Source organism: Delphinapterus leucas, chromosome 1 (assembly GCF_059928025.1).
Source record: "Delphinapterus leucas isolate spDelLeu-1000000601 "Yukka" chromosome 1, BTC_Dleu_Yukka2, whole genome shotgun sequence".
NCBI classification, from domain to species: Eukaryota; Metazoa; Chordata; class Mammalia; order Artiodactyla; family Monodontidae; genus Delphinapterus; species Delphinapterus leucas.
Genome location: NC_143129.1, coordinates 25764726 through 25775976, shown reverse-complemented (window position 1 = coordinate 25775976; position 11251 = coordinate 25764726). Strand labels below are relative to the sequence as shown.

Genomic DNA, 11251 nt, shown 5'->3' with positions numbered 1-11251 from the left:
ATCCTAACACAGTTTGAAAGCCACTGGCCTAGATAAGCTCTAAAGTCCCCTCCAGGTCTAGCATTCTGTGGTTCTGGTGCCTTCGGCACCAAAGTGACCTCAAATCGAAGGAGCAATTACGGTTCTAGAACAGCACTGGCCAACAGAAATATGTAAACTGCATAAGTCGGTAGAAATTTTTTAATAGTCATTGTCTAAGAAGTAAAAACGAAACAGGTAAAATTCATTTTATTAACATATTTTATTTAACTCAAAGTATCCAAACTATAAACAATTCAATATGTAATGAATTTAAAAGTAATGGAGATCTTTTACATTTTTTATATGACGTTTTCAAAATCCGGTGTGCATTTTAAACTTACAGCACATCTCAAATCAGACGTATCACATTTCAAGCATTAAACAGTCACATGTGGCAAGTGGCTACCTCACCAAACACAAAGATAAAGAACCTTAAATGCCTCAGAGCCTTTTCCTGAGTCCCAAGTGCACTTTACCCATGAATGTAAAGGGAAAGATCTGTATAGGCCTCCTGTGTTCAAACTCATGGACAGTGAGACAGGCAGATGGGTCCACTTCTGTTTCCTTCACCCACAGGTACTGCAGTGGTCTCCTCTTGCAGGGGATCCTTCTCCTCAACCTTCCTCTAGGCCTAGAAATGTCATAGGATATTTCAACAGACTGGTCTCAGTGACCTCAACTGCTTGCCCCCTCACTTTTCTATCCCTCAGCTCATTCCCCACTTCTTGCTGATTTAATATCACCTTTATCCTGCAATTTCTTCTTGCTAAATTTTCTCTAAGCCTTTCTCTGCCTTAATTCTAGTACCTCCAGGAATCCACTTTGACCTTGAGTATTATTTTGAAAACTTGGCTCTCACCCAGTCCTGACCTGCTGCCATTATTTCCCACATACTTAACCATTTGCGTGAACATAAAGGCAGTCATTTAATTAATACATTTGTTCGACATTATCCATATTATGTCTTATATGCTGGCTTAAGTTAGCTTCATCTTTTTGCTTTAACACATGGTGTTTTGCCCTGAAAATAACAATAAATATTTTTCTCATGATGTTTGTTTGTAGGAACAAAGAAATGGCTCAGTACAATCATGTTAGAACACTCAAATGCAGAGAAGATGCTTCACTGTTTCTTTGGGACTAAAACTGAACACTAAGGCTTTGCCAGTTATTTGTACACAGATCAGGTTCATAGACATTGGCTGGTTGGTATTACAAATTTAAATCTAAGGGTAGTACTTCAGATACTATTTCCACATTTATGACTCAAAACATGGAACAAAATCACCTCTTTTTGTAGAAAAGAAGCTTAGAAGAGTAGTGACTAAAAAAAATCCATCTGTAATCTGTTTTTTTTTCTACCACTGCAATTTGAGTATGAACTATACACTTAGAGATGCTTAACTTAAAAAATAATTACATCTTTGTATATGTTTATTTCATGTTTCAGGCTTGATAAATGATGAGGAATTTTGCCATCTTTCCCAATTTTTCATCCTGGATGGCTAGATTCTTAGCCAACTAAATTATAATAATCCACCAGTTTGAAACTCTAATAAAATAATCATCTCATTCAGTGAATTACATTTCTTTTTAAAGTTACTTTCCCCTTCTGGGCCTTGTAGAAAGACTTTTAAGAACTATTCTGCAATTGTATAAATTCCTACTTTGTTTGGACTTAGATACTGATAGATACTGAGATATTAGCATTGAATTCATAACTTACAGATCATAAGTACTTTTAAATAGAGGGACCCTATTTGCTAAAGCAAACACAATGCTTTTTTCTTTTTTTTTTTACTGAATGTCCTTTACCTGCAGACGATCCTTTTTTTCCCCCCTGAGTGCTTGCACCAGAACTTTTTCCTTTTTCTTCTAAGCTGGGGTCTTGCTATTTTACAGATAAATAAATACAGTGACTCTGGATGAACAGATACAAGAGAAGTGAGTCAGAATCAGGACTTATAACCAGAACTCTCCAACCTTGAGTTAGTGAATATTTTTTTCAATACTTACCTATGGATAGGAAAAGGCAAGCTATTAAAGTTCCAAATAGATCCAGGGTTAGAGTCTCTGGGAAGTTCTTTTCTGATTTCTGTGGAAATTATCCAGAACCCACCTTTCTTGGCCAGGACCTGCTGATCCCCAAAGGTGTAAGGATCAAATGGTGTACCCTAACCACTCATTAGTTATCATTAAGGGGTACTGTCTATGTGTGTTGGTGTGTGAGTTGTGGGGCGTGGGGCAACAAAAATGCTTTCCTGTTTAAGATGACTGCGTGCATTTACTTCAGTCTGAAACACTGTCGTGAAACCCGGACTGTGTGTCTATGCATATATGGGAATATGAGAATATATATTTCCCCAGAGGTACTCAAAGGGATCTCTCAGCTCATTGAGCATAGCTGGTCAGCCGGCCAAGGTTTGGCATCGTCAGATTTCAGATCTGCACTTAAAGCCAATGACATGAATATGTCGCTGCCACTTAGCTTGCTTATTAGGCTTGGATCCTGAAGTATGTCTCCAAACACCTTCAATCTGGTAAGAAGAAATCATAGTCAAATATTCTCTAGCGCTCTCTGAGACAGGAGAGGGGGGAAAAGGAAAAAACTCTATTTCTTTAGGATTCCTTGATGCAAACTCTCTGCAGTTCATCTCCTCATCTCCACTTCTTTTCGTACCTCAAGACTTTCCCGCAGTTTCCCTGATATTTTCCTGATGATGCACAGGCAGGCTCGCCATCCTCCCACCCCCTCTCCCCCCAATCCAATCCCCTCTTCTGCCGCGCGCCTCAGCCGGCGACCACTCCGGCGACAGTCGCGAGAACCAAGAGGGGAGCGCCGCCTTCACGACGCTCCGCCGGCCACACTCAGTCGGTTATTTACTCAGCTCCGGCTCCTTTCCGCCAGCCGCTGCTGTTCCAGAAGCTCCGGGCAGGCGGTCCTCGGCTCGCTGGGGCCCTACGCGGTGGCCGGTAACTGCCGAGGCGCGCGGGGAAGTCGGGCTGCGGGTCGGTCGCGCGCGGCTCTGAGGAGCGGGGCGCGAGGACCCTGCGGGCGGGGTGGGAGAGGGGGCGCGGGCGGGCAGAGGGCCAGGCCTGGCTGGCGAGGCAGACGCACTCCAGGCCCCGGGACGCCCGGCCTAGGGGGTGGCGCCTGTGCCGCCCCTCGGGGCGCGCCCCCTGTAGCTTCTGGCCCGGGTCCAGGCCGCCGCCTCCGAGCAGCCCTCCGCAGCGCTGCCTTCGTGCTACGGATGGAGCCCCGGTAGGCAGGCGGGGAAAGCGGGGGCGTGACAGGGGCGCAGATATAGGCGAGCCAGAGGGCGCCGCGCCACCTCCGCGCTGGGTAGCAGTAGGGCAGCCGGAGGGGCAGCGACATCTGCGGGCGGGCAGCCGACGCTTCCTGGCGGCGCGGGGCCGAGGGGGTGGCCCGGAGGAATCGGGCCGCGGCGAGGCTGGAGGGCCTCACTGCCCGTGGGCAGACGGCCGGGTCACCAGACGCCCCAGAGCCCAGGTCCCCAGCGCGTGGCCCCAAGCCGCGGACTGGAGAAGAGGCGACGCCCCTGGCGGCGTGCTCACATGCATCACCCCGCGCGGGTGGCTCGGCGACGTCTGTGAATCTTGGGTTTATCAAGTCACGTCGGGCGACTCGGAGAACCTGTTTTTCCCGCTGGGGAGAGTGATCATTCTCGTTGCCACTTGCCTGTAGAAAGTTACTCCAACACGTTTGATCATCCGTCCAGAGTAAGAAGGGAAAAGAAATAGCGTGGTCTGTCCGGGGGTGAGGGGACTTAGGAGGATCCCGCCAAGTGGGCAGAGCCAGTTTTAGCTGGAGCGGCGAGTCCAGCCCATTGACAATCCAGCTCCGGAAAGGGTTAACTGCGTCCTGCAGGTTCGGTTTACATGTAAATAGAGAGCAGCTGCTCAGCGCGGGCCCCAGTTGGCCCTTTTAAGTTTTTGATTGGTTGCCAATGACATCACCGCCCGTGTTATAACACTGTGGACCCAAAGCGGCGTCGGATAAACCCTCCTTAAGGAGGCAAGGCCACGCCCTGGCTCCGCCCTCTCCAGCCACCCATTGGCCGCGGGCTGCTGCGAGGTAGCGGTTAGCTTTCTCTGGATTTCTATTGGTCCAACGCGCCGTCGGTCGGCAGCCGGCCCGCCCCCTCAGAACCTTACATTTACAGTGTAGCAAAAGAGAAAGTAACTATGTTGCTGCTGGAGATCAATGAAGCCAAGTGAATGAGGGCTGAATGCGCGAATCCACAGCCGAAGCGGAGCGCCAGATAGTGGAGGGTTACACTTATTTATGAAGTAAGTGGAAGTCACCGTGGCTACTCCCGAGAGCCCGGGAGTGTAAGGCGGTGTGAGTGTGAGTATGTGCGTGTGTGTGTGTGTGTGTTGCGATGGTCACGGAAGAGCCACAGCAGGTGAGGTTAAAGGGTTCCGGCTGTTGCCTCACGCTGCCCTGTGCGTTTACTCTCTCTGCAGTCTACTTGGATTGGGGGCGAGGAAAAAATGAGGTTTGTTGGGACGCTTTGCGGCAGTTTTAAATGCCAGGGACTTGTTAGTGCGCTGTGTTGCGAAGGGGGATGTTAAGTGCCCCAGGAGTGGGGAAGGAGCATTCTCTGACCACTTCATTTTCTTTCCAGCCTCTGACTAGAGGTGGAAGGACGACTAGCGAGGGAGAGGGGATAGCTCAGTATTTCTCTGGGAGGTTTCCTAGGCTAGTCTGGATGGTTTCACGGGCAATATATATTTACGCCCGACCCTCTGCTGCAGGGGTGCAGATCTCTTTATACACTCCGCGCGTGTGTGTGAGAGAGAGTGTGTGTGCGCCGCGCACTCCGTGTGGAGGTGGGGGTCCCAGCTTGTGTCTCCGTGAACACGCTCATGCGTCCCTTTCAAGGGAAGTGGACTGTTGATCCTGGGAGGTACCCTACCAGGTAACACAATAGCAAAGACTTTCACTGCTTGGTCCAGCTGGGAAACAGTTATAGCTTCTGGAATAGTACTTGCTCTTCAAAAAATACTACGCAAGGGAGGGAGGGAAGGAGGGAGGGAGGGAGGGAGGGAGGGCAAGGGAGGAAAGAAGGGAGGGAAGAAAAGAGGAAGGGGGGGAGAAAAGGGGTTGGGTCCTTCTTGCCCATCCAAAGGTGGTGAGAGAAAGCTGAGTCGGTGGCGATCTGTGGATGTGATACGTGCGTGCCCCTGTGTGTGTGAATGTGTGGATTCTGCCTGTGACATTTTGGCTCTGTGTCAGAGAGTGGTGACAGTCCTGTGTAGAGGGATGTTCGATGACATTTTTCCAGACATCTCTTAAAGTTCGTTTAGGTGAGCTACTCTTGCATGGGGTTTGGGTTCTTTTCTGTGTGTATGTCTAATAGGAGAGGAGCCATCAGGGCCCGGGTGTGGAGTGCCCCTGTGCCTACAGGGAGGAAGGAACTGTCCCTTTGCACGCGCCCTCTCATGAGACAGGAGGTAGACCCCTGAGCAGCTCTTTACTTCCCACAAGGACGGGCTCATTGGGAAGTCTTCTTAATGAATCCATCCTCTTGAAGAGGGGGGATATCTGTGTGGGATTGAAAGATTATGCATAGCGGCTGCCTCCCATTGAGAAGATCTCTAGGATGTGCCTGTGGGGAAAGAAGGAGGGAGGAGAGTTGAAGTGGTCCTTTCCTTAAAGGCAGCAAGGGAGCAATCCAAGGGATGGATCTGCCAGAGTTGGGGTTTCCAGACCTGGCTCCTTGGCTTGAGGCTTCATTCTAGGAGACTAGTTTGTAATGAAAGAGGAAATGCAGATTAATTTATAAGAGGCTAATTGGAAACATGGGAGGTTTTAATATGACTTTGTTGTGCTTTTCAAAGGACTCAGTAGAATGGAAAGTAAGAATAGCTGGCAGTTAAAGAGATTCACTTAGGGGGATGCTTTCATTTTGATGTGCAGAAAGTTGACATCCGCCCCTGATGTATATTTAGCTGCCATATATTCCCGTGAGCCATGCCAGCACTCTTGATCATTCCTTTACCTTTGCAGTGGGTGAAGGAATTCCATGGAAAGTATGCACGGGTGGACGCATGGGTCTTTCTCAGACGGTTGCATTATACTTCTGCCCAGGAGATGAGGCCCAGAAGAGATGCCTCTTAAGAGCCTTCCCTTCTGTCTTCAGCTTTTCTAATTCTTTGTGCTTTTACCTTTTCTCAGGCTGAACTTTGATGTGGGTCGGTGGAAGGTTGTTCATCAACATTTGCATAGACTTTACATCTAACCTTAGACTTAGCAAGAACTGGGGGGTTCTCAGGTTTGCATCCTCTTTGAATCCATAGCAATGAGCTTCAGGCTTTGAGAGTGACAGGGTAAAGGGCACTTAGGACAACTTCGCTCAGAGGGATGCAAAGCCCCTTCCTAGGGATTGGATTCGACTGCCTTTTGTGTCACATGACTTTATTCTTTCTTTCCCCCCTCCCCTTCTTTACAGACTGTCTTGAGTTCTTCTTGAATTGCCAGTTTTCAGCCTCCTCATGCCTCCGTCTCCTTTAGACGACAGGGTAGTGGTGGCACTGTCTAGGCCTGTACGACCTCAGGATCTCAACCTTTGTTTAGACTCTAGCTACCTTGGCTCTGCCACCCCTGGCAGTACCAGCCACCCTCCTGTCATCGCCACCACCGTTGTGTCCCTAAAGGCTGCGAATCTGACGTATATGCCCTCATCCAGCGGCTCTGCCCGCTCCCTGAATTGTGGATGCAGCAGTGCCAGCTGCTGCACTGTGGCAACCTACGACAAGGACAATCAGGCCCCAACCCAAGCCGTTGCCGCCGGCACCACCACCACCACCATTGGAAGCTCTACCACCTGCCCGGCCAACCAGATGGTCAACAACAGTGAGAACGCAGGCTCTCTAAGTCCATCAGGTGGGGTGGGCATCCCTGTGTCAGGGACCCCCAAGCAGCTAGCCAGCATCAAAATAATCTACCCCAATGACTTGGCAAAGAAGATGACCAAATGCAGCAAGAGTCACCTGCCGAGCCAGGGCCCTGTCATCATTGACTGCCGGCCCTTCATGGAGTACAACAAGAGTCACATCCAAGGAGCTGTCCACATTAACTGTGCCGATAAGATCAGCCGGCGGAGACTACAGCAGGGCAAGATCACGGTCTTAGACTTGATTTCCTGTAGGGAAGGCAAAGACTCTTTCAAGAGGATCTTTTCCAAAGAAATTATAGTTTATGATGAGAATACCAATGAGCCGAGCCGAGTGATGCCCTCCCAGCCACTGCACGTAGTTCTCGAGTCCCTGAAGAGAGAAGGCAAAGAACCTCTGGTGTTGAAAGGTAATGCCCCCACCCCCTCCCCGAGCACAGTCCTGGTAAGCCTGGGGTCACTCTGGGTTTTCTCTTAGAAGTAACAGCATCCTCCTGCAAAAAAAAAAAAAACAGAATTGCCTTTCTTCTTCTTGTCTTCCCTTCCGTGCCCTCTCAATTATTTTGGGGTTGGGAGAGAAACCCAGCAGCCTTGAACTGAAAGCCAGAAGATTTGGGCTCTAGTCTTCATTCACCTTCTCATTTGCATTGTGCAAGTCATTTCCCCTCTTGGAGACCGTTTTCTCATCTTTCTATAAAGGGGCTTTATGACACCAGATGGCATCTCCAGTCATGCCTGGTCTGGTACTTCTAGTCCAGTCAAACTAGCTGGAAAGTTCTTGTCTCTCAGACTTAATCAAAGTTGATGGAACAGAGGAAACCGCAACTGGGGTGAACTACAAGTAAACCTCCAGGTACCAGTTTTTGGTGGGAAATTCTTCCTCTTTCTCACCTCTCTGAAAGTGACCTTCAGGAAGGGCAGAGAGCTGTATTCTAAGGTCCCTCACAAAGTATAAGTTCACCCCAAACATCCGTTCCTCTGCCAAAGCTTCAATGGACAGAGTCATTTTTATGAAATACTCCCCAGCCCCCCCCTAGTTCCTTCTGGCATCACCTGACAACCGTTGGCATCATGGCTCTTCCTAAGATGGGGTGGTGGGTCACTTGCCCCACTGAGCACAGAATAACTGGCAGGTCAATGTTGCTGAGCCCTGGCAACAGGAATTAATTGCTCCCTGATCTCTGGGCTCCTTCCACACAGCATTGCCTAACCTAGTAGTGGAGCCCGTGTCTCGTATCCAGCCCAGGTGTGCCTCTTTGCTCTCGAATGCCATTCTTTGGGGCACTGCACACCACGCTTCATCTTTGGTGTCTTCTGTCAGGGGGTAGTGGTGGTAGTGAGAGACAGGCATCTTATTTCTTCTCTTCCCAAGTGTGTTGAGTCAAGGCATACAGTCTGGGCCACATCACCAGCCAGTCTCGTGCGGTGTGTAGACCAAAGACGTTGCTGGGTTCCTTTGAACACCTTGCATATTTAAATTGCAACAGACCATTGGGCTGAGCAAGTTAGGAGTTTTGCCTTTGTGGGCCAGCTCTGCCATTCTTCTTCTTGTCTTCCCAATGGTGCATTCTGCTTTTTGTTAAGCAGTGTTCTTAGAAATACAGTTCTGAATGTCTTTGACATCATCCCCTCTGCCCACCCTTACTGCCCTCAAACCTGCTCTTGTTGGGCTCAGCCAGCACAAAAGTATGGCTTTCCTTGAGCTGGTGGGCCCTCAGGAGAAGGAGAACGTCATGGAAGTTGCATCCAGAGAGTTCCCAGCAGCTCCCAGGTATGTTTTTTGTTGCTGATGGGTTTTCTTGGGGTTACAGATATGCTCAGATTTCCTCTGTGTACCCCTGTATTTTATTGTTTTGTATTCTTGTTTGGCTGACTTTGAGTGATTCCCAGTAGGTTTACCCAGCTAGCCTTCTGTTCCCATGATCTTGGCTTCTCTCATCTTTTTTGGATGAGAAAATACAGTCTTCCCATTTGTAATAGTTTGTCTTGGGGAGCCAAGAAGGGGAGAACCAATGCAATGATCTTGAGGGTGGTCTGTTGCTCATGTAGAGTAGATGTCATTGAGGGAAAGCAGACCTTTTGTGTCTGTATGATCTGAGGACAGGCATCAAATAATCCACATGAAGATGACCCTGGACATGAACATAGGGTGATTAGGAAGAGGTGGAGATTCTACCCTCTTCTTTGCAGTGGGCATTGTTGTGTATGAGTGTGGCTTGTCAATCGCTGGGCAATGAATCTCCTAGGTGTTACTGATCAAAGTGGGGCTCCTTTCCCCCTTTCCGGTGGATGCAGCTGAGAGCCTGGGCAGCCTGCGCTTGTTCCTCAGTGTCAGTGAGGAAGATTGCCTCAATGGGGCGGGGCCGGACATGCTGCTGACCTCACCACTGGGTGCCTGGGAGGCCGCTGTGAGGGCTCATCATTTTCGGGTTGGTGAGACACAGCGGCGGTTGACCTGGAAGACGCACTGGTGGTAGAGGTTGGATTATTTGTAGTTTGGGGGGCTCTTTCTTCAAATATCTGGGAATTTGGTTGAATATATGTAGTTCAGGAGCAAAAGGGTCAGTAATCTACTTTATTATTTTTGTCATTATTACTTTGGTCTCTTTTGGGGGAATGGCCTAAAATTGGGACCACGATGGGAAGGCAGGGAAAGAGATTGGTATTCGAATGCCCCTAGCTACCCTTTCATCTGGGTAAACCAAAGGTTAATACCATAGCACCACTGAGGTGAAAAGTGGAGTGGGCATCTCTCAGAAGGCATAGCCAGCAACTTCTCCTAGGTTCTTGAGTGGGTCAAGCAGACCATTCTGCTCTGGCTTCTCTGCTGAGGTTTATTTTAGCAACCCCCTCCATTAGTGATGTAAGATTTTATTTTAGCGAGAGTGGTGGTGGTACCATTTTGGAATGAGTGACTTTTGTAGGGTAGATATGGGGTGGGGGTAGTTAGAATCTAAGGTCGAAACTTCTAAGGCTTCATTAGCTTATTTTCAGAGATTTCAGTATAATCTCGGGTAATTTATGGCTGACCCATCTGATTCTCTGGTTTATGTTTGTAAACACCGGTTGCTACCCTCCCTGTCCAAGTTTTATGTCCCCCTCTTTCAATGCCATGTTCTCCATTTTTGGTGCTGCCTGTCAAGTAGAGCGGCTGCTCAGATACCATTTTAGTAATGCTGTGTCAGGTTGGGAAGAAACTGATCAGAGGCGCAGAAGCCCCTGGGATTAAGTTACTCTTCTAATTTACAGTCCCGTCCCCGTTGTGACCTATGTCTGAATCTGCATTTTATTCTCATCTTCTGAAGAATAAATGGCATCAGACCTGTGCTTCTATTCAACCTGGCAAAAAATGATCCAAATGAATAAATATTTAGAGACCTGCAAAGTCTTTGAAAGAATTGCAAGTTGTTTTACACAAAGTTGAGGTTTAATGTGATTTCTCACCCAACTCAATAAGGAGACTAGACAGTTCTGGGTTTTTCAGAATGAGAGCTACCATCTTTGCCTTGATGTTTATAAGGCTCCCTTTCTTTTTAGCAAGGCTGTGTTCAGGGAAATAATTTGTCACTTACCTATGTAGGAAAGGTTAGTCTACTATCACTTCCTCTTTAAAGACAGTCTATGCCTTTAACATTTTTATTATGAAATATTTCAAATATAGAGAAACATAGAAAAGAGTATCATGGGTACCCATCTACCTAGTACCCAGATTAAACAATTATTAACACTTTCCCTATTTGCTATCTCTTCTTTTCTTGGTTGTTGAAAGATTTTAGAGTATAGACAATATTTGAATGTATTTCAATATGTTTCATGTTTAAACTTAATATTTTCAAATTAAGAAGGCTGGGAATATTGTATAGTATAGTATGGACAACATTTTCACTCCTAAACACTGGTGTCATGTGCCCATTGTTGAGAGATTTTCGAGCTTGAAATTCCACTCTGACTAACTGGCTATCAGGTCTATGGAGAAGCATCCCCCCCGCCTCAGAGTGGGAGGTTTCCAGGCACCTCATTGGGGGTCTATAGTGCTCCCCTAACACGAGGGTCTGTCAGGGCCCTTGCCTGTACTTGCTCTGTGCTGTCACAAAACAAAGAGTGACTGATTGCTTCATCCTCCAACAGGCCTGCCTCTGTATCAGAGACATTTATTGGGGGGAGGGAGGGGGAAGAGTGAGCATCAATTCAGGAGGCTGATGCGTAGGGACAATTCCATGACAGAGAGAATTCGTTTCTTACGCTAGAAAACTCCTTCGCAACTCCTGAGATGAGCGACATAGGTGGCGCATTTTCCCATAGTCAAAAAG

General features: G+C 48.0%; 2 protein-coding genes across 6 annotated transcripts in view; one reads left to right on the top strand and one right to left on the bottom strand.

Moving 5' to 3' along the window:
• Positions 1-222: 222 nt before the first annotated feature.
• Positions 223-4035, bottom strand: LOC149750421 (uncharacterized). 2 transcript variants are annotated; one of them, XM_089907049.1, is made up of 3 exons: positions 2038-4035; positions 1837-1942; positions 223-652 (listed from the first exon to the last, which is right to left on the bottom strand). In XM_089907049.1, the coding sequence occupies exon 1, from the start codon at positions 3395-3397 to the stop codon at positions 2981-2983; it is 417 nt and encodes a 138-aa protein (XP_089763175.1). In that variant the 5' UTR covers positions 3398-4035; the 3' UTR covers positions 223-652; positions 1837-1942; positions 2038-2980. The 2 variants fall into 2 exon arrangements, with proteins under 2 accessions (XP_089763175.1, XP_089763180.1); XM_089907054.1 differs by lacking the exon at positions 1837-1942.
• Positions 2919-11251, top strand: part of DUSP10 (dual specificity phosphatase 10) — a 40684-nt gene continuing 32351 nt past the window's right edge. Inside the window, exons 1-2 of one of the 4 annotated variants that reach the window (XM_089907031.1) lie at positions 2919-2994; positions 6498-7351. In XM_089907031.1, coding sequence (XP_089763157.1) covers positions 6541-7351 — 811 coding nt within the window. In that variant the 5' untranslated portion in view covers positions 2919-2994; positions 6498-6540. Of the gene's footprint in view, positions 2995-3466; positions 3763-4179; positions 4333-5166; positions 5353-6497; positions 7352-11251 lie in introns of those variants that run through there. The other 3 variants (XM_089907039.1, XM_022579264.3, XM_022579265.2) reach the window with 3 other exon arrangements.